This window comes from Cucurbita maxima, unplaced genomic scaffold, assembly GCF_002738345.1.
Source record: "Cucurbita maxima cultivar Rimu unplaced genomic scaffold, Cmax_1.0 Cma_Scf00026, whole genome shotgun sequence".
Classification (NCBI taxonomy): domain Eukaryota; kingdom Viridiplantae; phylum Streptophyta; class Magnoliopsida; order Cucurbitales; family Cucurbitaceae; genus Cucurbita; species Cucurbita maxima.
This window is the reverse complement of record NW_019272042.1, coordinates 471,174-499,135: the sequence shown is the minus strand read 5'-3', so window position 1 is coordinate 499,135 and position 27,962 is coordinate 471,174. Positions and strand designations below refer to the sequence as shown.

The window sequence follows — 27,962 nt, the reverse complement described above, 5'->3', positions numbered from 1 at the left end:
ACTTCCCTATTATAACAACAACAGCGGTTTGATTGAATATACCAACTAAATATTTATTTAACTTGAAATACCAAATAAATGGTTGTGGAAATAAATTGTTATTTTCTCCAAAGATTTGCATTTTTTTTTTTTAGAATTGCAAAACGCATATTCTCCAATTTTAATTAGAAAATAAAATTTAAATAGAAATTAAATTTAAAAGATAAAAATAATGGGGGCAGCTTCTCGATTTCGTGGTGTGCCGTACGACTGCGCCTCAAAAGATATCCGTCGAAGAAGAGGAATTAGGGCAAGCAAATTAAGGGCTATTGTCGTAATTGTACATCACGATCGAGGGGTAAAATTGTAAATTGAAATAAAAGCGACACAATGGTTCATGGAAACCCTAGACGCCCATAGTGGCTATAAATATGTGAGAAGTCTCGCTGCCAAGACCTCGCTGCTTGCTACTGCGTAAAATTGAGGCTGCTTCTTTCTTCTCATTTCTCTGCAAATTCTTGTGGGTAAGCATTCGATTCTTGACCTTTGTAGTTGTTTTTGTCTCATGTTTCTCTCTTGTTCATGATTTTCTTTGAACTTCTTAAGTGATAGTTAGTCTTCTGCTTGTCTAGTTTGTTCTTTGATTTAGTTTATATGCTTGTTCGGATGTTTTGAGTCAGATCTATGAATTTGGCGGTGTAAATCTATGGTCCTTTACTAATCTTGTTTAGCTTCAAGTAGATTTATGTTTATAAAACTACTGATTGCATCCTAGGTGTTCGATAATCGATGATTAAACGTTGTGTGCTTAATATTTTGTTCTGATTTACATCTTTCTATAGTCTTTAGCTAGTATGCCGATATCTGTTGTGAAGTTCATGATGTTTCATAGTTGGATTCAGCATCTTTCTTTGTCTCAATTAATTTTTTTGGATTCTTGCATAGGTTGTCAACAGTTGCTTAATGTCAGTATGGATCCTAGTACATGTGCGTGTGTTCGTAGTTTTAGTTTTTTAGGAGCAAGATTTCAATACGCCTATTCTTGACGTTGTTTGTACCGGCTATATGTGTTGGAATTGGAGTTTATTTGTGTTCCGTAACTTCATTTGTTTGTAATGTTAGATTTGTATGTTTGTGAGGAGTACTGACCCCTGTATCTTTCTTTTTCTTGTAGGCTCATTTGGTTAATATCAAATGGGTAAGGAAAAGATTCATATTAACATCGTGGTTATTGGCCATGTCGACTCTGGAAAGTCGACCACCACCGGTCATCTTATCTACAAGCTTGGTGGAATTGACAAGCGTGTGATCGAGAGATTCGAGAAGGAAGCTGCTGAGATGAACAAAAGGTCATTCAAGTATGCTTGGGTGCTCGACAAACTTAAGGCAGAGCGTGAACGTGGTATTACCATTGACATTGCTCTGTGGAAGTTTGAGACCACCAAGTACTACTGCACAGTCATCGATGCCCCCGGACATCGTGACTTTATCAAGAACATGATTACTGGTACCTCACAGGCTGACTGTGCCGTCCTTATTATTGACTCCACCACTGGTGGTTTTGAAGCTGGTATTTCCAAGGATGGACAGACCCGTGAGCACGCTCTCCTTGCTTTCACCCTTGGTGTCAAGCAAATGATCTGTTGCTGCAACAAGGTTGTTATATACTTGAATGTTTTGCTAATTTGTTCTGATTGATTTGCTTGCTTATAATTATGATTATCTTAGTTCTGATAGAAGGGTCACGATCATAGTAAAGATGCAATGTGGTTGTTTAACGGAATCCATAAACGTTACTTCATCATATTCTGATTATGATTTGTGCCCACTTTATTAGTCAATGAATTCTGATGTCTTGAGGAGAGAACGGCCATTTGGGTATTGGCTCCGGTCTTAAAACTGGTGTGGTTCTTTACGAAGAATCAATGGGGGTTCAAATCCCCCTCTCTCCACGTATGTTGGATTTCGATGTTTATCACTATTTATGCGTTGAACTAACCACTTTCGCATGCTTTAAGTTTTTATTTTTGTAATTTCATTTTCTTATGTTTTTTGCTATATAGGTTAGGACATTTCTAAGCTTTTAACAGTTTTTTTCCCGATGAATATAAACTAATTTACTAATAAATTTATCCTAATATTTTATTTTGTTGATTTCCTTAGATGGATGCCACTACTCCCAAATACTCAAAAGCTAGGTATGATGAAATCGTCAAGGAAGTGTCATCTTACCTGAAGAAGGTTGGATACAACCCAGACAAAATTCCCTTCGTACCCATCTCTGGATTTGAGGGTGACAACATGATTGAGAGGTCCACCAACCTCGACTGGTACAAGGGACCAACCCTCCTTGAGGCCCTTGACTTGATCTCGGAGCCCAAGAGGCCCTCAGACAAGCCCCTCCGTCTCCCACTTCAGGACGTTTACAAGATCGGTGGTATTGGAACTGTCCCAGTCGGTCGTGTTGAGACTGGTGTCCTCAAGCCTGGTATGGTTGTCACCTTCGGACCAACTGGACTGACCACTGAAGTTAAGTCTGTTGAAATGCACCACGAGTCTCTCCCAGAGGCCTTGCCTGGTGACAATGTTGGATTCAATGTTAAGAACGTTGCTGTCAAGGATCTCAAGCGTGGTTTCGTTGCCTCAAACTCCAAGGATGACCCAGCAAAGGAAGCTGCCAACTTCACCTCACAGGTTATCATCATGAACCACCCTGGCCAGATCGGTAATGGTTATGCCCCAGTCCTTGATTGCCACACCTCCCACATTGCTGTTAAGTTTGCTGAGATCCTCACCAAGATCGATCGTCGATCCGGTAAGGAACTTGAGAAGGAACCTAAGTTCTTGAAGAACGGAGATGCTGGTATGGTTAAGATGATTCCCACCAAGCCCATGGTTGTGGAGACCTTCTCCTCATACCCACCATTGGGTCGTTTTGCCGTCCGTGACATGCGTCAAACCGTTGCTGTTGGTGTGATCAAGAGCGTGGAGAAGAAGGACCCAACGGGAGCCAAGGTGACCAAGTCCGCCGTCAAGAAGAAATAAGCCATCCAAACAACAAAGCCAGCCTAGAGTCTGCATTTTGTGTGTCAATTGGTTTGAAGAATATGAGAAAAGACTTGGTTTTTGTTAGTTGTATGAGTGGCTTTACCTTGTATAGGGCGGCTCTCTCTCTCGTCGTAGCTTTTACTTATTTAGTTTTATGCGTCTGAATTTGTGTTGTTTTAATTTTGGTTTGTTGTTATTGAGTCATTTTGAGACATTATGTGATACAGTCACCTTTAGTTACGAGTAATTTGTATTTCTTCTTAATTGTGTTGCCTTGTGTTTTTGTTTTGTTTTTACTTGTTCACCCATCCCTACAATGTGTTATCCAGCTTTTTAGTCATGAAATTTATACCTGAAAGATTTTCTGAGAGAAGGGCAATAACAATATGGATACATGACTCAACCTCAAATAGGTTATCATCATGGTTGTTCCACTTGGGTGGGACATTTTCTAGTGCCTAAACCTCTAATTATGGCACTATAGGTTTTTTTTTTAAGTTAAAAGATATTTAATGACTATATACATTCCACCTAGATTTTGCTCAAGATTTTTAAAACAATTTACTAGGTCTTGATATTTGTAATAGCTTAAATCTATTACTAGTCGATATGGTTTTCTTTAGGCTTTCCTTTTCAGGCTTTTGAAGCAGAGGTTTCCATACCTATTCCTTTGGAAACTCATATATAACATTGGAGAATTTTAAAAAACTTGAGGTGGCTTTAGTATTTGTCTACTTGCAAAATGATCATGTTACTATGGCTTAACTTTGAAGTTCTTATGTTTAAGCCAACGGAAATGAAAGTATGCCTTGTTGTACAGGCAAACATTCAACTTTTAAGTCTTTATTGTATACGCAAATATTCAACTTTTAAGTTTTTATTGACCATTTTATTCCTTTGTTTAGATATGGTATTTCATTTAGCTCCCATGTTTAAAATTCGTATCTATTTGGTTTTTCAACATTCAAAATAAGATATTTAGTACATAAACTTTGACCTTTAAAAAAAAATATTTATGAATTTATAGATCCAAAATATTTTTTGATAAAAAAGGGTAATTTCTATTCAGACCAAAATTTCCCCCAATTTCTTAAATTTTAATTGCATCTCATCTGAACGTCTCACTTTCTTCCTTCTTCTTCTCTCCCTTCAATTCTGAGAATCCGAAACCTTATTGTTCTGTAAGAACGAAATAGGAAAAAGGTATTCCAATGGTTTCTTGAGGCCTTTTTAGTAGCTGCGGGCAGGAAGGACGATGACGCCGAGCCGTCGTAACTTCTTGAACTCCAAGATCCTCCTTTCTTTTCAACTCGTTCATGGAACGCGGCAAACCCCTTTCTTCTTCTTCAGAATCCAGCAGATCATCGGATCCGGAAAATGCGAAGGTTATTGAATGGGAGGACTTCGAGCAGGAGCTTGCCAGGCTATGGAGTCTCTCTTCGGCGCTCGAGGAAGCCAAGCAACACAAAGAATCTCTCAAGCAAAAGCTCGACTCCCTAATTCAGGTTTCCTTTTCGCCTTATAGATTGCTTCCGTTGATTCGAAATTTGCGGCCTAGTACTTTTTTATTTTTTATTTTCTATCTTCTGATTAGGAATTTTGGCCGCCTGCATTTTTCGTGTCCTGTGTGAATTGGGTATTGGAAACTGGATCTATGAGCTTTTTAGTGATGTTGGAGAATTGCTCCGTTTGGTCTTTGTGGCAAAGGAATTTATGTATGCTAGACGAGGCTGAGGGTTTTAGACCTTTTGTTCTTATTTTCATTTAGGGCTCCCTGGCATTTGTCCTAAAATTTACAAGTTGAGTGCTTCGATGAGGTCGAATTTCTAGTCATTTACATTCTTGTAAATTTCTAGTCATTTACAAGTTGAATTAGAAGGCTAATTAGTGAAATTTCATTAAGAGAACAGTAAAATAGATCGCTGTTGGTTTTCTTGATTTGGTATTGGTGCTTTCCCTTTTTGGGGGGATTGAAAGGTTCTGATAAGTCTATGGACTTTTGGTTGTTATTCGCTGGGCAGGTTGATTCCGAGTCAGTTCGTCGATCAAATGAGCTTGCAGAAATGCGCGAAAAGCTTGAAGCAAGGAAATGTATTGTGGATAATATGGGCATGCGTTCTAAAATTGCATCAGAGGATGTTAAGAAGCAAGAGGAGAGTCTTAGCATTGAAGTTAGATCACTTTTGGTTGCTGGGACTGCTTTATCTAAAGCTAGGAAGCGATTGGAGGTAATTATCTACAGTATGATTATAACTAGAAGCCATATCAGAATTTTCGTTAATATTTCGCAAGATGTATGTTCGGCTCATCGGTAATCATATTACGAAGCTAGTAGAGGTGGAAATACCAATGATACATGTGCACACACACGTTAACAATACTTTGTAGAGAGGCCTAACTTGTTAATAACTAAAGAAAAGGATGACGACTCCGACAGAAAGTCTCGGAGATGCAATTTTAACATATATTATCCCACAGCGATTTTATCTTCTTTAAATGGCGAGTTGCATAAGATTTGGAGTTCTTGTAGTATTCTTCTGCTATTTAGGATGATTCGAAATCCAAGCTATATTAGGTACTCTACTAACTAGCTAGGCAATCGGCATGCTGTTACGATTCCCTATCTTTGACAGGAATCAAATAAGTTACTCTCTGGGGAAGAAGGCTATGATCGTCTTAAATGCTTACAGAAGATGCTGAGAAGAAGACAGCAACATATGATTTCACAAGTTTCATTTCTCTATCCTGTAAAGATCTCGACTAGTCCTGCTAAAGATCAGGAGCTCGAATCATTTCCCAACACTACTAGATTAGGTATGTGCTTGTAAGTTCGAGACAGTCGATAACTCTTGATATATGAGACTTAGTTTACTCCAGGTATTGCAAGATTGTTGGGGGAACTGTTTTTAAAAAACTTCAATATTTTGACCACTTTTTGAAGTGCTGCTAAAGTGATAAGAACTCACTAAAATATATTCACTTTGATACTACTATTTATGATACAAAACCTATCGATCTTCGACCAGCATCGAGAAAATATCAATTCTGTTAAGTTTTTGTAAATGGGATGATGCCAGACTATTGTAAGTTTTCTGTCATAATCTGTTAATACTATTGTTCTTGTCCAGACTATTGTAAGTTTTTGTATTGTTTTCATTCTTCCAGGGAATTCTTCTGGATCTAAACCTGTCAATCATGGATCCTTGACAATATTAGGTCTAAATTTGAATGTGCTTTCATTTAAAAAAATGGGCTTTTTCAGCGATAAGAAAGAGACTCAGAGGTCTGCATCTGCCCTGGGATTTGTAGCTCATGTATGTTCTCCCTCATTTTGACCTCTTTTTGAAGTTGCTTAATGTTGGATAGACTTTTTTTCTTATCTTGTTTGCAGGTGATATTGAATGTGTTTTGTCTGGATTGTTGTGTTAGTGATATATTATGATTTGGTTATGGTTAACCTGTTATGCTTTATGCTGGTTTAACAGTCAATTATTGTATTTTTTGCAGGCTGTTTCCCTCATATCTTCATATCTAAAAGTTCCTTTACGCTACCCTTTACGCTTGAGTGGTTCTCGTTCGTACATTTGTGATTATGCCCCTTCAATAGAACCCACATCATCTGTTTCCTTATCTACCACACTACCTGCCACAAATACGAAGCATGTCGAGTTCCCTCTGTTTTTAGATGGACAAGATACAACGAGAGCTGCTTACGCTGTATTTTTGTTAAACAAGGTATAGTTTCATTTCCTTCATTCCTCGTCTGGATTTTGTGATTCACCAGTTTCCAAGATAAGTAGTTGGTTTTTCGTGCTAAATAAGTAGTTAATAGTTTTTGTGTGAAGTGATCAGCTCAAACTCATTTCACTTTGATGTCGACCTTCTACCATTACTTATTGCATCTGTTAACAAGCCACAATGTGTTGGTCTTTGGAGCTCTACTTGTGTCATAGTTTTCCCCTGTTATCTGTGGCAGGACTTGGAGCAGCTTCTGAACTTTATTGGTGTGAAGAGTTTGGGTCCACGCCATATATTGGCCAACTTGAAGGAGCTTCTGAGGATCATCCAATCTGCAGATTATATTGATAAGTGATCAACATTTTCATATGAAGGTTAGGTTTGTAGGTTGAACAACATTGTAAATGGATCAGTTGCATATTCTTATACAGGTGCGAATTCACCTTTTTCATATCATTATATACATTGTTAGTTATTGCTGATACCAATGTCCAAAGGGAAGTGTCTGGTTTAGTTTGTCGTACCAGCATCCGATGTACCGATGTACCGAAGAAAAATGAAATCGAAATGCAGAAGAAAGATTTGAAAATGAACATACTGCAATGATCATATCACTTGTATCTTTCTCCATTTATTTGTTTATAGTTGAAATGATAGCTAGTCTACCAATTAACATAGCCCTCCCCATGATGCTCATGGAACACCATTTTGATCTCCAGATGCCTCTCTTACATCTAGATCAATTTGAGAGTTCCAAAATGGTTGAAATAATTAAGCTTTTAGCCTAATTTTTATTTGTAACTGCCCATCCCGTATTGTCATATTTGAGTTTTTAACACGTCTACTAGGGAGAGGTTTTCACACCCTTGCAAGGAATGCTTCGTTCCGTTCTTCAACCGATGTGAGATCTCACAAATCCAATCCCTTAGGGGCCAGTGTCATTGTTGGCACACCACCTGGTGTCTGTCTCTAATACAATTTGTAATGGTCCGAACTCACCACTAGCAAATATTGTCCGCTTTGACTTCAATACGTATTATCATTAGTTTCACGATTTTAAAATGCGTCTATTAGGGAGAGGTTTGCAACCCTTATCAAGAATGCTTCGTTACCCTTTCCGTGGAAGCTCACATTATTGAGAGCCAAGTACATAAGTTTGAAATTGAAAAGCCTAAGTACAGAAGTTTGAAATTGAAAGGAACATCTAATATTTATAAAAGGAAGGTGCAAGGACTTTGTTTATAGAGTGTAAACTTACAAGAGGATTGAAAATGAACAGAATTAAATCTATAAAGGGAAAAAAAAGTCCCAACTTAAATAAAGTCCCCAAAACTACAACTAATTCAAAACTGACAGAAAAGCTACGTTTTCTGCCAAACCTTAACACAATTCTAACGCTAACCCTTTTAAGCTAAGCTGGTAATTCAAGCTTGACGTTGTTCTTCCAGCTGAGAGACATCGATCAAAATGGAGTCAGAAAATCGTCCCAGGATTGAGTACATACACACAACATTAAGTTGTTGAACTTACCTCATGATATAGTAGTAAAAGAAATCAGCATACAGCAACGTTTGCACGAGACCAGCCGTCCAAGCTGCAAGAGCGAATTTGTTGGACGAGTAGCTAATTTAGTTCCTTGTTAACGAATATTTTCGTCTGTGCGTGTGTGTGCACGTGCACATGTATGTGATAAAGGAGAGAAACATACTTATCCAACGAACAAAGTAAGGTTCGGTTAAGTAGCGATAAATCCAATTCAATATGTACAATGCACGGTACGCGCTGAAAAGAGAAAAGAGAAGAAAACGAGGAGAGTATGTACGGATTCAAGCTACAAATACTCAGAGAAGACTGGGAATGGAGAGTTACCCAAGAAGGAAGACGTATTGTCCCGTTAAATTGTCGATATTCCTCGTCCTTTGTAGCAACACCAATTGAGGAAGAATGGCAACGGCTTCGACATATAGAGAAAACGTCCACATAACCTATTCATTTCGATTCATTAAGATCAAAGAACATGGGCAGAAAAATGATACCAAGCTACATACATCTATAATGCGATGAACTAACACATCTTCAGCATAGATGAGATCAGTGAACCTAAGATGTGATATGATCCAGTTCAAAAGGAACAGAAGAAAAAGGAACATTATATGTACCTCTTTAAATGTAAATTTATGATTAATAACCAGAGCCAACAGCAGACAAGGCAGCACGATAAATTGATAACGAAACGTGTCCTGGTCCTTGTCGTACGATCTACGCACGACTTTGTGACGTCGCATATACCAAACAATGGAGAGAGAACTCCCAAGAAATATTAATTTCATTATCAAATTATATACTGATGCAAATCTGTCAAATATATCCAAATAACGGGTAACGAAAACCAGGGCGTAAAGTTCTTGAGTCTTCAAAGAAATGCCTGCAGAATCAATACTCAGATTCAGACATGATAATGCTAGCATAACAATATATAGCTCATTGCTCAGTAAAGAAAACATCAGAGACTCATTACAATATCTAAAAACTAATTAAGACCAACCTAACCTGTTCTATAGCTCTAATACGAATCAAATTACCAAAAGAGCAGGAAAATCAAGAACTCCCTCCAAACTAATCCCTTCTCCACATTCTACAATGAGCACTAATTGCCATCACATCCAACCATACAAACAATATTTGTTTTGGTAATTACGCGTGTCACTCTAGGGCCTGGAAAGTGTGAGCAAGTTCTTTTCACTTGCTTTCCATACAAACTTAGTACACCAAACAACGGTAGCTACTCTATCCCACTGGCACGAGGGAAGTGGAGTAAAGAGAAAAGCATGCAAGAGATATAGCTAGACTCCTGGCTCTATTAGAAGTGTGAGATAAAAAATATACGTCTCCATGTTGTACTGTAGTTGGGTGAGGCTAGAGTCTGGAAAGTACGAGCAAGTTCTCTTCACTTTCTCTCGGTACAAATTTGGTACACCAAACAACCGAGCTACTCTATCCCACTGGCACGAGGGAAGTGGATTCAACAAGGAGCACGCAAGAGATATAGCTAGTCTATCCCATTGACACGAGGGTGGAAAGCATGAGCAAGTTCTCTTCACTTGCTCTCGGTACAAACTTGGTACACTAAACAACTGAGATACTCTATCCCACTGACACGAGGGATGTGGAGTAAACAAGGAACAAGAGATATAGCTAGACTCCTGGTTCTATTAGAAGTGTGAGATCAAAAATATATAAGTCCCATGTTGTACCGTAGTTAGGTGAGGCTTGATTTTGATAATGTTAGAAAGTCTTCGAAAAACTTTCTTAGGCAGATAGGATGACTCTTGCTTATTCTTGTCGTTCGGCAGCCAATGACTAGAATTTATCAAACTCGCTCTTATCCAACCCGACAACTATTCCCATGGAAGTGGAGTCCACAGGAAGCACGCAAAAGATATAGCTAGTCTCTTGGTTCTATTAGAAGTGTAAGGGAAGTCCCTGCGTTGTACTGTTGTTGGGTGAGGCTCGATTTTGATAATATTAGAGCCCTTGAAAAATTTTCTAAGTGGATAGGACGACTTCAGCCTATTCTTATCGCTCGGCAGCCAACGACTAGAATTTATCAAACTCGTCTCTTATCCAAACCCGAGAACTAGTTTCTAGGGTTTGAGACTCATTTCGCCCTTTTTGAAACGACCTATCATAGACGATAAGGAATGCAATTTGGCTCCAACAACGGAAATGCATGACAGAGTTCACAATGTTCACAAGCAAAAAAACAGTGCCAAATCCCAAAAACGCGCAAAATTAGAGAAAGAAAACGAACCAGCACAAGACTTGATAGTATGAATTTTGAGGAGTAAAACCAGAATGCTGGCCAAATGAGTCATATCCCCAGCCAATCTGAACACGTTCATCTTCCTCCTCTTCTGAATTTCCCGTTCGAAAGATTCTGATTTTCACGGCGTTCGAATCGGCCGGAAAATGAACTTGTAGGATCAATCTAGCAATTTCCCAGAGCCCTAATTGATTAGCAACGAAAAAAAGGTTCAGATCTTCAGAAGAATCACGATGGGAATCTATTTGAAATGCAATTTAATTTAAGATTTTAAAACCGTGTTGTGAAAATAGTGGTGTATTAGGATTGGGTTGAATAATATTTTTTGACCAACCTAAAAGTTCGGGTTAGTTGAATTGGTAACCCGACCCAACCCTATATTTTTTTGGTTAGGTTGTCGGGTTCAAATTATTTTAAAAAAATTTAAACGAGGACAACAAATTCAGCAGACAACTACTACGGGATGACTAGACGTTGGAGACTAGACTATAGATATCTGGGATTGAACGACATATAGTGAATACGTTTGCCTTATAAAGTAAATGTAAAAGAGAAGAGAAGACTTGAAATTATGCGAAAGGGACACAACATAGACAAGAATAGACAAGAAGACAACCTTAGTTTTTTTCTATGTATTTATCCGGTTCGTGTTAGGGTCAAATTGACCTTAAGCATACTGAACCTACACCCGACCCACTAGCTTCTAAGAAAACTAAATCCAACCCAATTCTTATAATTTAGGTTGAATCGAATCAAGTTGTCGGGTTCATTGTACACTCCTAATAAAAAAATCTAATTTATAGTCACAAACGGTCACATTTTACAGTATTTTGTCTTAAAATTGATGGATATTGGATTTTATCTTTAATTAAGATTTATTAAAAGTAAAATAATTAAATTTGAACCATCATTAACATTACCAAATAAATGGAAATTAACATGGAAATGAAATCCAAAGTATAAGTAAATAGATTTAAAAAATAATTTATAATATAATTTTAAGCCACAAATTTATTTAGTCAATGCCTTAAAATTTGTCCTTGCCCATAGAATTAAATACTTGACTATATATTCAAGTATTTCATTAATCATATCATATAATTTTTTGTGTAATAAATTTAAAAAATATTTATCTCCTTACCATAAAATATTCTTATTTACTAAAAATTTTAGATTTTTTTTTAATAAAATATTCTTATGAAAATTTAAAATTATAGTTACCTATTATATATTTTTATAAAAATATAATTGGATATGATAATTGAGTATAAAAACATTATAGATTAAAATATCATTTTATTCGTATTAATCGTTTAAAAAATTATAAATTATGAAAGTATATTTTTATAAAAAAAAAAAAATTATAATTTTAAAATTAAGATTTATTAAAAATTAAAATTGGATAAACTAAAATAAAATGAATGAAAGTACATAAAATTTCAACAAGAAAAAAAAACGCCTCGAAACAATAAATAGGAATGTTCAAAGAAACCGCCAGCACAACGCAGTTTCAGCAATATGTCAGCCTCGAATTCGGACTTGTGGAGAACATCGCTTTTCCCGAAACGAATCGAATGAAAAAGAAGGATGGACGTTATCCGCTTTGTCGTCATTGTTCATTGCCTTCACGTGGGGATTGCAGCGTGTTTGTTTCTTTACCCTACTTGATTTGCTCCTCATTTACGTTTCTTTTCTTATTTAAATCCCATTCCCTCTCATTTTTTTTCATCCCGGAGTCTAATTTTCTTCTGGGTTGTGAAAATTGGTGAATCAGGCAAATGGGTCGCTTCCCATTTGCCGTTCTTTTTCTCTCTTCATTGTTTGTTTTGAGGTTTTGTTCCGTTCATGGAAGAATTCCGACCACCGTAGAAGGGCCGTTTAAGCCTGTAACTGTTCTGCTTGATAAGAGTTTCCGGGGGAAGGCTCAGGACTTGCCTGAAACTGATCCGAGAGTTCAGAAGAATGGGGGCCAATTTGTGCCGGAGCAGATTTCTGTTTCTCTCTCTGCCGATTATGACTCTGTTTGGATTTCTTGGATTACAGGTTTGGTAAATTCTTATTGTTCTTCTTTTTGAATATGGCTAATTTAGTAGTGAACTTGCTTGTTTGTTTGTACAATTGCTCGTTTAGTAAAGCTCTGATAATTCTATCTGAACTGGTCGTGTGTATGATAAGTGTTCGACGTAATGCGTAAGAGACACCCCTCCTAACACAAGCTTGAATTAGAGAAAGTATTCGGTAAGGATGGCCCTCGTTTTAACACTGCTAGAACTATTAGAGAGAAATTGAAAACTTGATTATGAACATGCTTCGGGTGGTTTCTCTATTTGAGAGAAAGTATTCAGTAGCGTAGCGTCTTCACCAGTACTCGTTCCCTTCTCCAATCAATGTGGGATCCGCTCATCCACCTGGGGCCAAGCGTCCTTGTTAACACACCACCTTGTGACCACCCCCTTTGGGGCTTAGCCTCCTCGCTGACATATCGCCCGGTGTCTGGCTCTGATACTATTTGTAACGGCCCAAGCTCACTAATAACAAATATTGTCCTCTTCGAATTTTCCCTTCCGGACTTTCCCTCAAGGTTTTTAAAACGCGTCTGCTAGAGAAAGGTTTCCACATCCTTATAAAGAGTGTTTCGTTCCCCTCTTGAAACGATGTGAGATCTCATAGATCTCGATGATCTTCGATGAATGTGCAGGGGACTTTCAAATTGGAGACGCCATTCGGCCATTAGATCCTGAGAAAGTTGCGAGTATTGTCACGTATGGGAAGTTCCTCATGCCAATGAAAAACCAAGCAAAGGGTTATTCTCTTATCTACAATCAACTTTATCCCTTTGAAGGCCTCAAGAACTACACATCTGGAATTATACACCATGTTCGTCTAACGGGTACGATCGATTCCAATTCTAATTTTTGACTTCTGCTAGAAGATTTTTGGAGCTCACTTGTTTTTTCTGACAGGATTGGAGCCTGATACTTTGTACCAGTATCAATGTGGAGACCCTTCAGCTGCAGAAGAAATAAGTGATATCCATTATTTCAGGACCATGCCTGTTTCTGGACCTAAGAGTTATCCTAATAGAATAGCATTGGTTGGTGATCTGGGTCTTACATACAACACTACATCAACAGTTGATCATATTTTGAAGAACCATCCCGATCTTGTGCTATTGATTGGGGATGTGAGTTATGCAAACCTATATCTTACAAATGGCACTGGCTCTGATTGTTACTCTTGTTCGTTTCCTCATACTCCTATTCACGAAACTTATCAGCCTCGTTGGGATTACTGGGGAAGGTGAGTCGGGTTTTCCCCCCGTTTCTTCCTTTCAAATCTTCGGTATGCTTAGAACCATTATGCAACCTTCTTTTATGTTTGTTATATCTTTTTCGATCGTTAACGCGCAAAATCTTCGGTATTTCTAACTGCTACGTCTATGAGCCATTCTATAGCATAGTGATGCCTCATACAAAATCTATGCATATTTGTTCTAAAGAGATTGTGAATCTGCCATCCAAATGATTTAAAACTATTTAGTTTTTGAAGTCTTCACCCATCAGCCTTTCAATTTTTCAATTTTGTTAAAGTAAGAGTCTAAGCCCCACCTCTAGCAGATGTTGTCTTCTTTGGGCTTTCCCTTTCGGGCTTCCCCTCAAGGTTTTTAAAACACGTCTGGGAGTGGTTTCCACACCCTTATAAGGAATGTTTCACTCTCCTCTCCAACCGATGTGGGATCTCACAATCCACCCCTCTTCTGCTCAGTGTCTGGCTATGATACTATTTGTAACAGCCAAAACTCACCGCTAGCAGATATTGTCTTCTTTGGTTTTTCCTTTCGGGCTTCCCCTCAACGTTTTAAAACGCGTCTGTTATGAAGAGATTTCCACACCCTTATAAAGAATGTTTTGTTCTCCTCTCCAACCAACGTGGGATCTCATAGTTAATAATACCCAACTTAGATGATTCACTTATTCAAAGCTCAAAGCACTAGTTGAAAAACTGCGGGGAATTGATCTCTTATAGTTTTTCTATTATCAGGTATATGGAGCCTCTAATATCTGAAGTTCCATTAATGGTGGTGGAAGGGAACCATGAGATCGAACCACAAGCTGAAAATCGAACATTTGCAGCTTATAGTTCTCGATTTGCATTCCCATCCAACGAGAGTAACTCGTCTTCGACATTTTACTACTCTTTCAATGCAGGTGGCATTCATTTTATAATGCTTGGTGCCTACATTTCATATGACAGATCAGGTAAATCCACAACCTGCCCCTTTTTTCACAATCTTTTAGATTAAGAAGCTTGATTTTGATTGAAAATGGCTGAATTCATTGTGCTTTATTTCGCCCATTGCAGGTGACCAATACAAATGGCTAGAACAAGACCTGGCTAAAGTTAACAGGAAAGTTACTCCATGGTTGGTAGCTACATGGCACCCACCGTGGTACAGCACCTACACTTCTCATTATAGAGAAGCAGAGTGCATGAGAGTGGCAATGGAAGACTTGCTCTACAAGTATAAAGTTGACTTAGTTTTCAACGGCCATGTATGTCCTCTTTATTTGTTTCTGCTGCACACGTAATATTGTTCGTGCATAATCTGACGATTTCGATTCACGATCAGGTTCATGCCTATGAGAGGTCAAATAGAGTATATAACTACACTTTGGATCCTTGCGGTCCGGTCTACATAACGGTAGGTGATGGAGGTAACCGAGAGAAAATGGCAATTGAACATGCTGATGAACCCGGAAACTGTCCAGACCCGTCCTCGACACCGGATGAATACATGGGTGGTTTCTGTGCGTTCAATTTTACATCAGGCCCAGCTAAAGGAAAATTCTGCTGGGATCAGCAACCTGATTATAGCGCTTATCGTGAAAGTAGCTTCGGCCATGGCATTTTGGAGGTTCGCCTTCTCTCTCTCTGCTTGAATGAAATTTCATTTCCATGTCGTATTGGAAATACACTCTGGAAACTCGATGTGTGGGGAACTAAAGAGTATTCTTTGCAGGTGAAAAACGAAACTCATGCGTTGTGGACATGGCACCGAAATCAGGACTCGTATAGATCTGTCGGGGATATAATATACATCGTACGACAACCAGACGTTTGTCTCAATGAGATGAAGGTACATACATACAGACATGGAAAACAAGAAGATATGTGACAATATAACCGTGGTACATATTGCTGATAGAACCCCTGCTGTTTGTTAATTGCCACGCATTACACTTTTCTGATCTTTTCATTATGTTCTTATTTAGGTTCATACTTGATGAATTTAGCCACAAGCCTTGAGAATACAAAGAAAGCTAAATGAGGAGGTTCAGAATTATACTTGGTTTCAATTGGGTTTGTTTTCTTCTGTGACTCTTCAATATTGACGCTCCTAAATGTCTGATTTTCTCGAGGAAATTAATAATATATGACGACGTGATTTAGCATTTCTATTACTTTCGTTATTTTATTTTACCTGAATTTGGATTCATGGTATAAAGATCATACCAAAAGAAGCGGTCGAATAAGAATCCGACTCTTTCTTTCTGTGTTTTGTATCAGTCCAAGCCCACCTCTAACATATATGGTTCGTTTTGGCCCGTTATGTATTGTCGTAAACCTCACGGTTTTAAAATACATATGTTAGGAAGAGGTTTCTACACACTTATAAGGAATGTTTCATTTCCCTCTCCAACCAAGATGGGATCTTAGATGTTTTCAACATCTTCTTGAGTTGTCGTTGAAACTCAAAAGTTGGAGCATCGAATATGAACATAAGTCCGTTCTATAACTATCATAATGAAATCAAGAATGGAACATAGAAGAATGAAATTGAAGCATTGAATTCAATGAGCAAATCCTGTGAAGAAAGAGGGAGATTTGTGAAGGCTGAACTAAACCCTAACTGATATTGCCTATGTCATTTAGTTTTCACAAAAAGAACATGTTGTTTCTAACAAAACTGAATGAACCCTCCATAGCCCTCCTCCTATAGTGTTAGTGAAGTGAGTGAGATAGCAATTGAAAACAAGAATTTCGGGATCCTAAAACTCGAAGAGGCTTTCGAGTTGGTTGGAGTTGAAGTTGATGCCGGGTTGTATACTGGATCTAGACCATTAATGTCACCGGAATTGCCATTGTTGAAGCTCGGTGTGGTGGTCGTAGCTGGTACCGTTATTGTCGGGGTTGGGCTAGTGTTAGCCGGAGGGCTCGGCGTGATTGCTCCTCCTGCAGCACTGGATAATCATCCCAAATAACACAAGATTTAGAGTACTATATTGTGTTACATAATTCTTATTCTCCTCTTTATATAAATTTTAAAAATTTTGAGCGACCGATTGATCTATACATACATGTGTATGTATATATATATATATCAATTTTATTGATTTTGCAATAATGACTAAAAATGAAACTACGAAAATAAGGTATATAAATGGAAATAAATTTGTTTCATTAGCTTATTTTTATTTTCTATTGAATTATTTTAAAAATACAATTGTTTTTTTTAAAACAAAAGAATTTATTTAAAAAGAAGGCTGGTTGGGGTCTGACAACTGCAGTAATCATGACCAACCAGAATCTGACATGTACCATTCTTGACCAGCTTTCAAGACTCCCCAAAACGCACCGTTTCAGGAAAAAGCTGATTTACAATTTGAAAGTAAATCCATGCCATCCTCACCGTTGGATCTGACCACTCACTGGGCCCCAGCCAGACTGATCCAACGGTGTCTAACCTAGATGAACCCCACAGAAAGATGTAGAAGAAGTTACTACATTCCCTTTTCCCCCTAAATTTAAAATGAAAATAGTTTATTTTAGCAAAAAAAAAAAAAAGTTATTTTTTATTTTCAAAATACTGTAAAAAAATTGTACCAAAAAGATAGAATAAAGAGAAATGTCTATTTTCTTGGCTAGAAAAAAAATATATATCGAGAGAATCGAGAATTTTAAAAATAATGGCGGAAAATTTTATTACATTTTTTAAAAGAATCTTAAATTAATAAATTAGTGGGAAATAAAAGAAAAGAAGCCAAATAAATATGATTTTCAGAATTAATTATTAATATAACACTCTAAAAAGTGAACCCATTTACTTGAACATGAAGAAATCTCCACCAAAATACATACATACATATATATATATATATATATATATATATATATATATATATATATATATATATATATATATATATATGATAAAGGGTTTTTCTATGCACATTTTAATAAATTGGAAAATTAAAATATTTTATTTTTAAAATAGAAAGAAAAAACAAAAAAAAAAAATTAGCGTACCTGATTGAAGATGGATAAACACAAGATCCATAACCTGCATAGAACACCAATGTCAAGAGTATTAATAATAAAAATCTATCGATAATGTATTTATTTATTTATTTCTAAAAAATTAATAAAAAAAAAAGGAGACGGACTGGGGTCAGTCTGAGCGACGGTGGCGGAGCCGGCGAAGTCACAGGAGCCAGGGGCCATAGCCTTGCGCTGGAAGAAGCTGTTGAAAGCGTAGGAGGCGTGGGCCTGGATGGTGTTCGGGAGGAAGCAGAGTCCGTTCGACAGAAGCGGAGTGCAGTCGGCGCCGGTGGCGCAGGCGTAGTCGAGGGCGGTTTGAAGGGCTTCGTAGCTCGCCTCGCTGCGGGCCACGCACCAGTACGCGCCGTCGACAGCGGAGGTTGGGAGGAGGAAGAGGAGGAGGAGGAGGAGGAAGGAGTGGGAGAGAACAAGTGTGGCCATCGGGAAAGGAAAAGGGAGAGGAAGAGAGGGATTGGGACGGAATGGCAGTGGAAAGACACAAATGACACGCTACTTTCCATCTTTTTTATTTTTTATTTTTTTTATTTTGTTTATTTATATTATTTTAAATGTTATTTTGTTCCAAATCTCCAACTTTTTTTTTTTTTTTTTTTTTTTTTTTTTTTTTTTTTTTTTTTTTTTTTTTATAAAATATTTAAATTTTAAAATGTTTATTTTGATTCTCCAACTCTACAAAAATAACCAACTTGACACCATCATTAGGTTCAGGAATAAATAAAAATAGTTCTCTAATAATTCATGTCCACCATTAGTCGATATTGTTCATTTTTAACTTTATCTTCTGAAATTTTTCAAAGTTTTTAAAACGCATCGATTATAGAGCACAACTCAAGCCCACGACTAATTGTTCTCTTTGAGTATTTCCTTTCAAGTTTCCATTCAAGGTTTTTATACACGTCTGCTAATGAGCACAGTCAAAGTCTACCGATAGTAGATATTGTTTTCTTTGTTTTTTTTCTCTCGAGGTTTTTAAATCGTTTCTTCTGACAAAAAGAAGTTTCACACCCTTATACACTTTTATTATTTTTCTTTTTTTATTTACTTTTGTTTATTTATATTAGTTCAAATATAATTTTATTGTATTTTTTTTTTCTTCTTAAAATATTTAAAATTTAAAATGAATTAAATAGAAATTAACTTTAAATTTTAGATAAAAAGAAAAGAAAATAAATGGAAGAGAAGTGGGGCACTATATAAGGAGATAGCCGATTCCCCTGCACTTTCATACCGACGGTTGGTTCCCTGTTTTAGAGATTGATTGTTCGTTTCTCCGGCCAACTCCAGGCCAATCCACGAATTTTTTCAGCCGCTTCAATCTCACCTTCAAATGACTCATATCCTTCTGAATCTTTGATTCATTTTGTTTTCTTGTTTCTTGATTTCGGATTTTGAGGTGTTTTAATTCATTGATTTTGAAGATTTCTTGAAATCTTTCAAGTTTGCTTACCTTGACTCAGATCTCTACGAGGAAACCAAAGGGAGAAGGACCGAGAGAGGGCTCAGGCTCGCACCGGCGGCAAGGGTAAAACCAAGGACGATGGTTTGACCCCCGAGCAGCGCCGCGAAAGGTTCGTCTATCTTCTTTCTTCTTTATTTTTCGTTTTGAATTTTGTAATGCAATTGATATTTCTTTTGGTATTGGATTCTGGTCAGAGATGCTAAGGCGCTACAAGAAAAGGCAGCAAAGAAGGCGGCTCAGGCGGCATCGGAAGGTAATTCATCCGGAGGTAAAAGTAGCGCTAAAAAGTAGATGGTCCTGGATTTAGAATCGTGAACACTAAGATCTCGTGGTTCTTAGACTGTTTGATATTGGAGAAATAAATATTTGTATGTTTCAGTAATGTGAATGGATATATCTCTTATGCTGTCAACGTTAATTGTTGATGATTGTTTTCCATGATCTTAGTACTCTTGATATGTTGTGTTGAGGTAATTATGCTGTTAATGCGGATTTCGTGAAATTTGAATCTAGATGAAAAGTTCTTCTATTATGATCTAAACACATAGTTCACCAAGAATTCGTCTCATAGGGTCACATGCCAGTATTTGTCTAGGGATAATAGCAAATAGTTATTGTCCTATCATTGAGTAGGAAATTTCTATGGTCAACAATTTAGTTCTTGATCCACAAGGGAGAGCCATTAAAATGGGGCCAGAACTCACATTTCTTCCCAAGTTCAACACCTTTAAAAATCCTCTTGTTCCTTCCGAACTTTGTGTACCACAAAATAGCGAAGGAAGAGACTAGCCATGTTACAACACTTCAGGTTCTAAAACCTATGTACATGTTCTTAGTGACCAAGATTCTATGCTCGTATTTACTACCAAAATCCTGTGCCACATTGCTTTAGGTTCTTAAGGGGCACCCTCACAACTCATGAGCCAGAGAGGACATAATTCTTGTGGGACAAATTTTCTACGCCCAACCTGCCATTCTTGCACATTTTCTGGAAACGACCTCCCAATATACCAAATGAGAACCACCCGTTTCGTCTACTCTTTTCGAAAAAGAAAAGCCTCTCATAATATTCTCCAACTTATTGCAAACTGATGATGGAATCCTAAAGAAAGATTAGATCAAAGAGAGTCGAAGAAGGTTTCTTCCAAGCAAATAAACATTTTTTGAATTCAAGGGCATAACTATACCACCAGGAAAACAGATCCCGGTCAATTAAGGTCGTGATTTATAGTATTGCTCTTGCTCTGCCCTCTTCTGCTTCAAGGAGGTGCTTATAGGCTTCAATTCTTCGTGTCATCCTTATTGACAGTGGTTCGAACAACTTAAACTGCATCACGTTTTTAGCCAAATATTTTTTATAAGAACCGTTTTTTAACCTTCAACCATTGAATCCTAGAACAATTAAGATCTCAGATTATGATTAAGGGAAAGGCTTAACATTTCACACCCCACCTGGCTAGATAAAGATGGAAAAGATTTCCCCATTACAATACAGTTCCTATGTTGGATTTAAGATCTGAAATGTCTTATTAAAAAAAGGACCTGAAATGTATTCAAAGACCTGTAAAATAAGATTGAGATTAAGATAAACAAAGATATCCTCCCTTTGGCATAAGAAGATAGTCTCATTTACAGCATTGCCTTTTAGAATTCAAGGACATAACTATACCACCAGGAAAACAGATCCCGGTCAATTAAGGTTGCGATTTATAGTATTTCTCTTCCTCTGCCGTCTTTTGCTTCTACATTATAGGCTTCAATTCTACGAGTCATCCTTATCGGCGGTGGTTCGAACAACTTACCAAATATTGGCTTCCTGCTATAGTTTTTTTGTTTAGATTGCAGTAGATGTTTGTGGAAAGCCAGAGAGCTTTTAAAAGTTCTATTTTTTACAGGCATTTAGTACTGCTGACATTGGGATGGAAAGTCCAGAAATGAACAGCTTCCAGGATGGTTAGTTTGAAATAAATTTGCTGAAAATGAGATGCTTTTGTTATTAGCATGTGGGAATTTGTGAGATATCGGTATAATTTATACAAAATTAGAGAGCTTGGGAAGAGAAGATAGGAATAAGATTGTGAAACTTAGGTTTATGAAAGCAAGAGGTTTAACTTGTGATAACGGAACAAAGGAGGGTACATGAATAAATTGAAGCCGCATTCGAATGAGAGCGATCTTGAGAACAAAACGATTAAGAAAGGCTTGAAGGAAGTGAAAGCTACTACTTATATCGGCAAGAAGCACCTTCCTTTTTGGTGACTCAATCCTAGGGTAATTCTATTTTGGATGATCTCCTCGAAATTTTCTTGGAATGTATGTGAGTGAGGATAAAGTTTGTTGAAAGGACTCATGTTTGGTACGTGGGAGTCTTCACTCTTAAGACGTGAGAAGTAGATAACATGACCATGTTGTAGGAGATGCAAGAGAATGTTGGGTTGGCAGGTGCCATATTCGGATTCATAATTCTTATATGAATCTTGGGCCTGGGGCGTTGCAAATTGTTAGTTATTAGACCATAGATGTGGAATAGAGATTCTTTTTAAATTTTCTAACTCAATCAATTATCTTTTATCTTTCCAAATTTATGAAGTCTTCTTACAATAGACTCTTATATATTCTTATATATTGAAAAATGAACAAAATAAAAGACTAGCAAAAATTACTTATTTTCCATTCTTTGAAAACCTAAACTTAAGTTGGCATAAATAATTTGTAAGCTTTAGAAATATAAAAATATATAATATTTTTTATGTCATACTGAAATTTGTTTATTCTCATGTCACTTATTTTCCATTCTTTTTAAGTAAGTGGTCCAAAATCCACTTGCTTTCTACTTTGTGCTTCCAAAAACTTTATTTCTTTTTCCTTTTGATCCTCACCCACTTTTCCTTCTCCTTTAATAACTATCTTTACAAACTGGATTTTTAATATTTCTTTTTATTAGTTAAAAAGAACTTGAAAACTTAACGAAATAAACTTAAGGAGAACGTGATAATCATAAAAATAATAACTCATATTATTTATTTATTAAATATTAACCACAATAGTTATTTTAATGTATATATTTTATGTTAGCTGAATTGAAGTATATTTAATCTTGAAAATAAAGGTTTTTTTAAATAAAAAATAAATAAAATTATTGTGGGGAAGAAAAAGTGATTATATTAATAATAAAATATCAAAGAAAAATAATTAAATGAATTGAAAAATGGGGAAAAAGTGTTGTTATAGTAACTTGAAAGCACTTTCAAATGTGTTAACGTGCCATCCACGCCTCACCCTTTGCCACGTTGGCATTACAACTTTAAACGCCAAAAGGCCTTATTATTGTTATTATTTTATTTTATTTTATTTAGATTATTATTATTATTATTATTTTATTTTGACATAATAATAAATATTATGAGTACATTCTCCCTTGCCTTCCTTTCTAAGGCAGCCATGGTATAATACATGCATGCCCACAGTCCTACAATATTTTTTTTTCCAAGATAATTTATATTTTTGGTCCCCATACTTTAATTTTGATTATTTGTCCGTTCTTTATTGAATCTTTCAAAAACGTCTGCCATTGACAATACGCAACAAAAATTCAATAAACATAATGAATTATACGTAAAATTTCCATTATCAATAAAAGAGTGTCACATCATTGATCTCAGTCATTTTCTATGCCAATGAAAACTAATTAACCTAAATTAATGCTATGAATTAGAACAAGTATTTGATCTTGATTTAGTGTAACGCTCTCGTAGTAGGGAGGAGAGTCTGTTGTCATATAAAAGTAAATAATCACTATATCGAGCGTGTAACTTGAACATAATTGAAAAACTTCCTTTTACATTTTTAGGGTTATAGAAAGTCATCTTTGTGGATGATAATAATCCCGACCCTTAAAGAAAAGGGTAAATGTCTCAATCACTGAGTTATTCTCATATTGGTTTCTCGAGCTTATTTCTTTAATATTATTGATTTACGCTTTTGACTTTTATTGATTTAAATAATCATCTCAAACATCACGCCACAAACGCTTTTACGAATATAAATAACATGTTATAAGCCACTTTTGTATAAATTATTACAAAAAAAACACTAATCAAAGAGGGGAAAAGTGCAAAAACAAGGTCAATGAGGGGGCAATGACAAAAGTTTTAAAAATTATTATGGGAGTTGTTGAGCATTTGAGGGCTTTAAGGAATTAGGGTTTTGTTTAATTTGTTAAAGTATTAAAAAAATTAGGGTAGTTTTTGTCATTTTTGGGAAGAAAATGGTTGAAAATATAATAAATTAAGTTATCCTAAGACCTCTCACTTGTCAAATGGAAGGGAATGTGAGCACATAAAAACATCAACTACAACTCATACACACATAATTAATCATATTATATAAACTTAGATCAACTTTCTCTATCACTTATGAGAATGGTATAATTTCTTATTCTCGTGATAATTTAAACAATGTAATGTTTCAAATTCAACTCGGGTCGTGTTCTTCCGTTGTAAATGAGGAGACGGGGATTTCAAATGTATGACATATATTGTGACGTCCGAGTAAACGAACGGTACATAAATGAATTAAGACCACATCTGAGTCAGAGTGATCTTGAGAATATGAAATTATGACTGAGAAAGATACTAAAAGACAGTTCAAGACAAGTACGTAACATGATCGTATTGCAAGAAAATGTTCGAGTCATTAGGTTTCAAATCTGGATTCTAAATCTCGGTGTGAATCCTCGACATGGGGTTGAGAAAGTTTTGGAAAGAATTAATAGTTACTACTTATACTTACGATCTGCACCGTTCATTTTTGTGGTTGAATCATAGGAATTCCAAAGTGAAACGTGTTTGACTTGAACAATCATATATTGAGTGACCTTTAAGAACTCGTGTAAATTTTGTGCATGAGGCGTTATAGATAGACACTAGCCTCCAAAGGGGTCGATTGTGAGATCCCAAAACAGTGAGACTATGGGTGATAAATAACTGGTCAAAGCAAACATAGCAGTGAGGTTGGGCGGTTACAAATCGTACTCAAATATATATATTTTTTTTTTGAAGAAATTCTAAAATTAAATTTTTTTTTTTTTTTGGTATATTTTAACAACAAAAAAAAATTAAAATTAAAATAAAACATATGGTCATAAAATACATTTAATTATAAAAACAAAATTATCTTACAAACTTTTTCATATTTGTTTATTGCAATATGCAAAACACAGACATAAACAAACACATAAAAAAATATCAATATATTTATTGGCAAAAAAAAAAATATATATATATATATCTTTTTTTTTTCAGCCACACAAATTTTAGCAATTAAACTAGTGGCTCTAGATTGTTGACCATCAAATTGTGACAAGTGGAAGAATCTCATTGGCCTGTGCCTGCACTTTTTGACATTATCACTTCCTCCACCCAATGCTAATGATTTCAATGAGTAACCCACTAATCCCCATTAGACCTAATTAATCACAACATGATAACTTAAACAAATCCTTAACATTTATTTTAATTTAATCCTAAACTTTTCTACTTATTTTTATATTTTAATACTTCGACGCCTAGTTGGTTAACATTTAGCGTTCGGGTTTTTTATTTTTAAAATTACAAAATTAAATGGTTATCGAAAATGATGTGTTCTAATACTCGAGAGTCATTTTTAGGGTTTAGTTTAAAACTTACAAATCGATCGAAAAAACTAGACTATTGTATTTCAAAATATATGAAAATCTAAGAACTAAAAATTTAGACATGAACACACGTGCACAGTGGAGATTTGGATGGGCTCGGGGTGGAGATAATGACGAGAAATGCAATTCCCGTTCTCGACCCTATTTAGCTCACGTAGAAGGGTCTCTCCTCACTCCCTCCCTCATTCTCTATTGAAACTTGAGACAAAGCTCCAGTTCTGTAGAATGAATAGATATATCTAACAGTACTTTGAACATGTAAAGTTGACTCGAGACCGTCACGAACATAAAAATTAATAAATAAGCACGAAAGTTTATAAATTCTTTCCACTTTGATCTCCTTTGGTTGTTAGTTGGGTGGGAGTGGAAGTGGAAGTCATGATGGATGTGGTTAGCAATAGCCAATTGGGATCCACAAGCTTTCATTTGTTTTCATAGCAAAGGGATAAGTTTTTCTAATTTATCTTCAACCTCTTTCCCTTTGCTGCTTTCTCAAGTCTACACTTAACACATATTTTATATTATACACGTACCACGATCAGGTCGTAAATCTCAAATTTCTTTTTAACCCTTTGTTTGTTTTGCTTGAAGCATACCGAAACGTTGTTTCGGGGCATTTTGGATTCGTTTAGGGTAACGAATAGTGGAAGAAAGTGAAAAAAACGGTCACTTTAAGTGTTTAAAGTTACGAAACAACATCCGAAAATGTAAAAATGTTTGTTTTTTTGTTATAAACGGGAATGCGAGTGTGTGGAGACATTTGATTTGGATCGATACATAACACAAAGATTCTAGATTCTTGTATGAAGATGGATTCTTTACCTTTTGACAAAGAACGACGAGAAAGAAGATTACTTAGGGTTTAACTTTGGTATAATTCTTTTTGTTTTTGTTCTTGTTCTTGTTCTGTTGTTTTCTTATGAGATCCCACGTCGGTTGAAGAGGAGAACGAAACATTTCTTATAAGGGTGTGGAAACCTCTCCCTAACAGCCGCATTTTAAAACTTCGAAAATCGAAGGTAGTTATGAAGGTTGTGAAGCCAACGTCTTGTAAAGTCGAAACCTTTTCTCTCTCTTTGTGATGTATTGGTTAAATGCAACGAACACTAATTGTTTATAGGGCAAAAATAATGGGTATAAGTGAGAGAAGAGGCATAAACAAAGACAAATCCAAGTCATCTTTTTTATAAAATATTGTACAAATAGGACCATTTTGGAAAGTTCTCATAAACATAACATAAGAATGTCAATGTAATGTGCCCTTAATTGGGACATATGATACTCCTCATTCATTGGTTGGTTCAATTAATCCCCTCTTCTAGCTCCCGCTTTAATCATATTGGTTATATACTGAACTTTCAAGCAACGATATCAGATCTAGCTGATTTATGAATTCTCGTACGAGCAAGAAAAAATTCAGATAAGATGAATTTGGAATTCATATTTGAAACTTGATGGCTCGACATTGCCCTGTATCTCCCGCGTTATGATCATTTTACCCATTTGACTTGAACTGCTTCTACGAGTGAAGATTATCCCTACAAACTAAGACGGGCCCTTTTAGCATACTTTGTTTCCACTCACATATTTCCTAAGAAAATTAGGAGCTCACCCAATATAGAGTGTGCATCTTATTGGGATCGAGTTGTTACAAATGATATCAGAGCTGGCACTGAACAGTGTATGGTTATATTATATAATCTGTCAGTGCTTTTGGTTGTTAATTTATGTATTATATTAGACAAACCCAACATAGATAGAGATAGCTTAGCTTGAAGGCATGTGCTAACTCAATTATATAACACAAACATAGAGAGAAAGAGAGAGATTCCCAATACCAATAGCCCTTTTTCTCACTTTTTGGCATTGAAATTATTGTATCCCTAAATGGGTATTGACCAAAAACCAAGCATACCTTAAAATGGCTGCAATCTTCCACCACTCAAATGTTGGACCTTGTTTATTGAGTTCTCGATTATCGATAGCAAAACTATTATGTTGCCCATGTTAGAGCTACTTCAGACGATCAACCGTCGGGACCAATTGCTTCCCTTCGAATATTCAAAGGCCAAAAGACACCCTCATCAAACAATATTCATCTAAATAACTTAAATATTTGTTTATTCACAAAACCCACACAATGATTTCCTCATAATAACAAATTTTCCAAGCTAATGATTTTGTGTCTCTCTCCCTATTTGATTATATATATTTATTTATTGTGGTTTAGGACCAATCATTCAATTTCCAACCATTCCGGGGCCATTTCGATAGAAATAAATCGACTAAATTAATAATAATAAAAAATATCATTAAACTTTGTACTTTGTCTAAAAAATATCCCGAAACTTTCAAAAACATATTTACCATTAGTCTTAAATGAAAATCGTTAGTGCTTTGTTTCAAAAATACTCTTCCACTACTAACCGTGTTTCAAAACTACTATTGAACTTTAAAAACGGTAGAAACTTAATTAGCACAAAATTGAAGGGTTGAATAGTTATTTTTGAAATGGTAGGACCTTATGCGGTAATTTACCCTCTTTTTTGGTATGTTTAATAAAAAAAAAAAAAAAGCGGTAACTTTGACACATGGGTGTGGGAGAAAACCCACATGAGAAGCGATCAAAGAGAGAATAGAGCACTAAGTTCTGCCATGAAAGCATAAGCTTTGAGGTTCTTTACTTCCTTTCATGGTGGATATTCAGCCATGTCCATGGACAATTCTAGCCGACAGGTCAGCTAAACAGAGATGACCTGTCAGCCTCTGATTGGACAGCCATGAAAAGGAGAAAAAAGAAACAGAGAAATGGCTTGCACGAACTCAGGAGTGGAGGCAAATGGAATGAGACGAGTTTTGAGGAAAACCCTTAAAAGATA

At 36.1% G+C, this 27,962-nt stretch overlaps 6 protein-coding genes across 6 annotated transcripts; 4 read left to right on the top strand and 2 right to left on the bottom strand.

Moving 5' to 3' along the window:
- The first annotated feature begins 382 nt into the window (after positions 1-382).
- Positions 383-3,291, top strand: LOC111498920 (elongation factor 1-alpha-like). The gene is made up of 3 exons (XM_023150278.1): positions 383-503; positions 1,154-1,635; positions 2,143-3,291. The coding sequence occupies exons 2-3, from the start codon at positions 1,174-1,176 to the stop codon at positions 3,022-3,024; spliced, it is 1,344 nt and encodes a 447-aa protein (XP_023006046.1). The 5' UTR covers positions 383-503; positions 1,154-1,173; the 3' UTR covers positions 3,025-3,291.
- Positions 3,292-4,115: 824 nt separating this feature from the next.
- Positions 4,116-7,307, top strand: LOC111499115 (UV radiation resistance-associated gene protein). The gene is made up of 6 exons (XM_023150592.1): positions 4,116-4,532; positions 5,049-5,255; positions 5,661-5,841; positions 6,193-6,341; positions 6,535-6,762; positions 7,004-7,307. Exons 1-6 carry the CDS (start codon positions 4,344-4,346, stop codon positions 7,118-7,120), a joined length of 1,071 nt encoding a protein of 356 aa, XP_023006360.1. The 5' UTR covers positions 4,116-4,343; the 3' UTR covers positions 7,121-7,307.
- Positions 7,308-7,985: 678 nt separating this feature from the next.
- LOC111499065 (ER lumen protein-retaining receptor-like) lies at positions 7,986-10,840 on the bottom strand. Its single transcript, XM_023150514.1, has 6 exons — positions 10,577-10,840; positions 8,925-9,190; positions 8,635-8,750; positions 8,474-8,547; positions 8,296-8,359; positions 7,986-8,213 (listed from the first exon to the last, which is right to left on the bottom strand). Exons 1-6 carry the CDS (start codon positions 10,665-10,667, stop codon positions 8,177-8,179), a joined length of 648 nt encoding a protein of 215 aa, XP_023006282.1. The 5' UTR covers positions 10,668-10,840; the 3' UTR covers positions 7,986-8,176.
- A 1,249-nt stretch (positions 10,841-12,089) lies between these two features.
- LOC111499064 (purple acid phosphatase 15-like) lies at positions 12,090-16,041 on the top strand. The gene is given in 8 exon segments (XM_023150513.1): positions 12,090-12,631; positions 13,287-13,478; positions 13,552-13,888; positions 14,630-14,847; positions 14,951-15,153; positions 15,156-15,503; positions 15,609-15,725; positions 15,862-16,041. Coding segments are annotated over 8 exon segments (1,692 nt in total). The 5' UTR covers positions 12,090-12,366; the 3' UTR covers positions 15,874-16,041.
- Positions 16,042-16,363: 322 nt separating this feature from the next.
- Positions 16,364-18,423, bottom strand: LOC111499021 (PLASMODESMATA CALLOSE-BINDING PROTEIN 3). The gene is made up of 3 exons (XM_023150459.1): positions 18,034-18,423; positions 17,897-17,930; positions 16,364-16,830 (listed from the first exon to the last, which is right to left on the bottom strand). The coding sequence occupies exons 1-3, from the start codon at positions 18,347-18,349 to the stop codon at positions 16,584-16,586; spliced, it is 597 nt and encodes a 198-aa protein (XP_023006227.1). The 5' UTR covers positions 18,350-18,423; the 3' UTR covers positions 16,364-16,583.
- A 687-nt stretch (positions 18,424-19,110) lies between these two features.
- On the top strand, positions 19,111-19,844 carry LOC111499109 (small EDRK-rich factor 2-like). The gene is made up of 3 exons (XM_023150587.1): positions 19,111-19,263; positions 19,395-19,497; positions 19,583-19,844. Exons 1-3 carry the CDS (start codon positions 19,257-19,259, stop codon positions 19,677-19,679), a joined length of 207 nt encoding a protein of 68 aa, XP_023006355.1. The 5' UTR covers positions 19,111-19,256; the 3' UTR covers positions 19,680-19,844.
- The last annotated feature ends 8,118 nt before the right edge of the window (positions 19,845-27,962 follow it).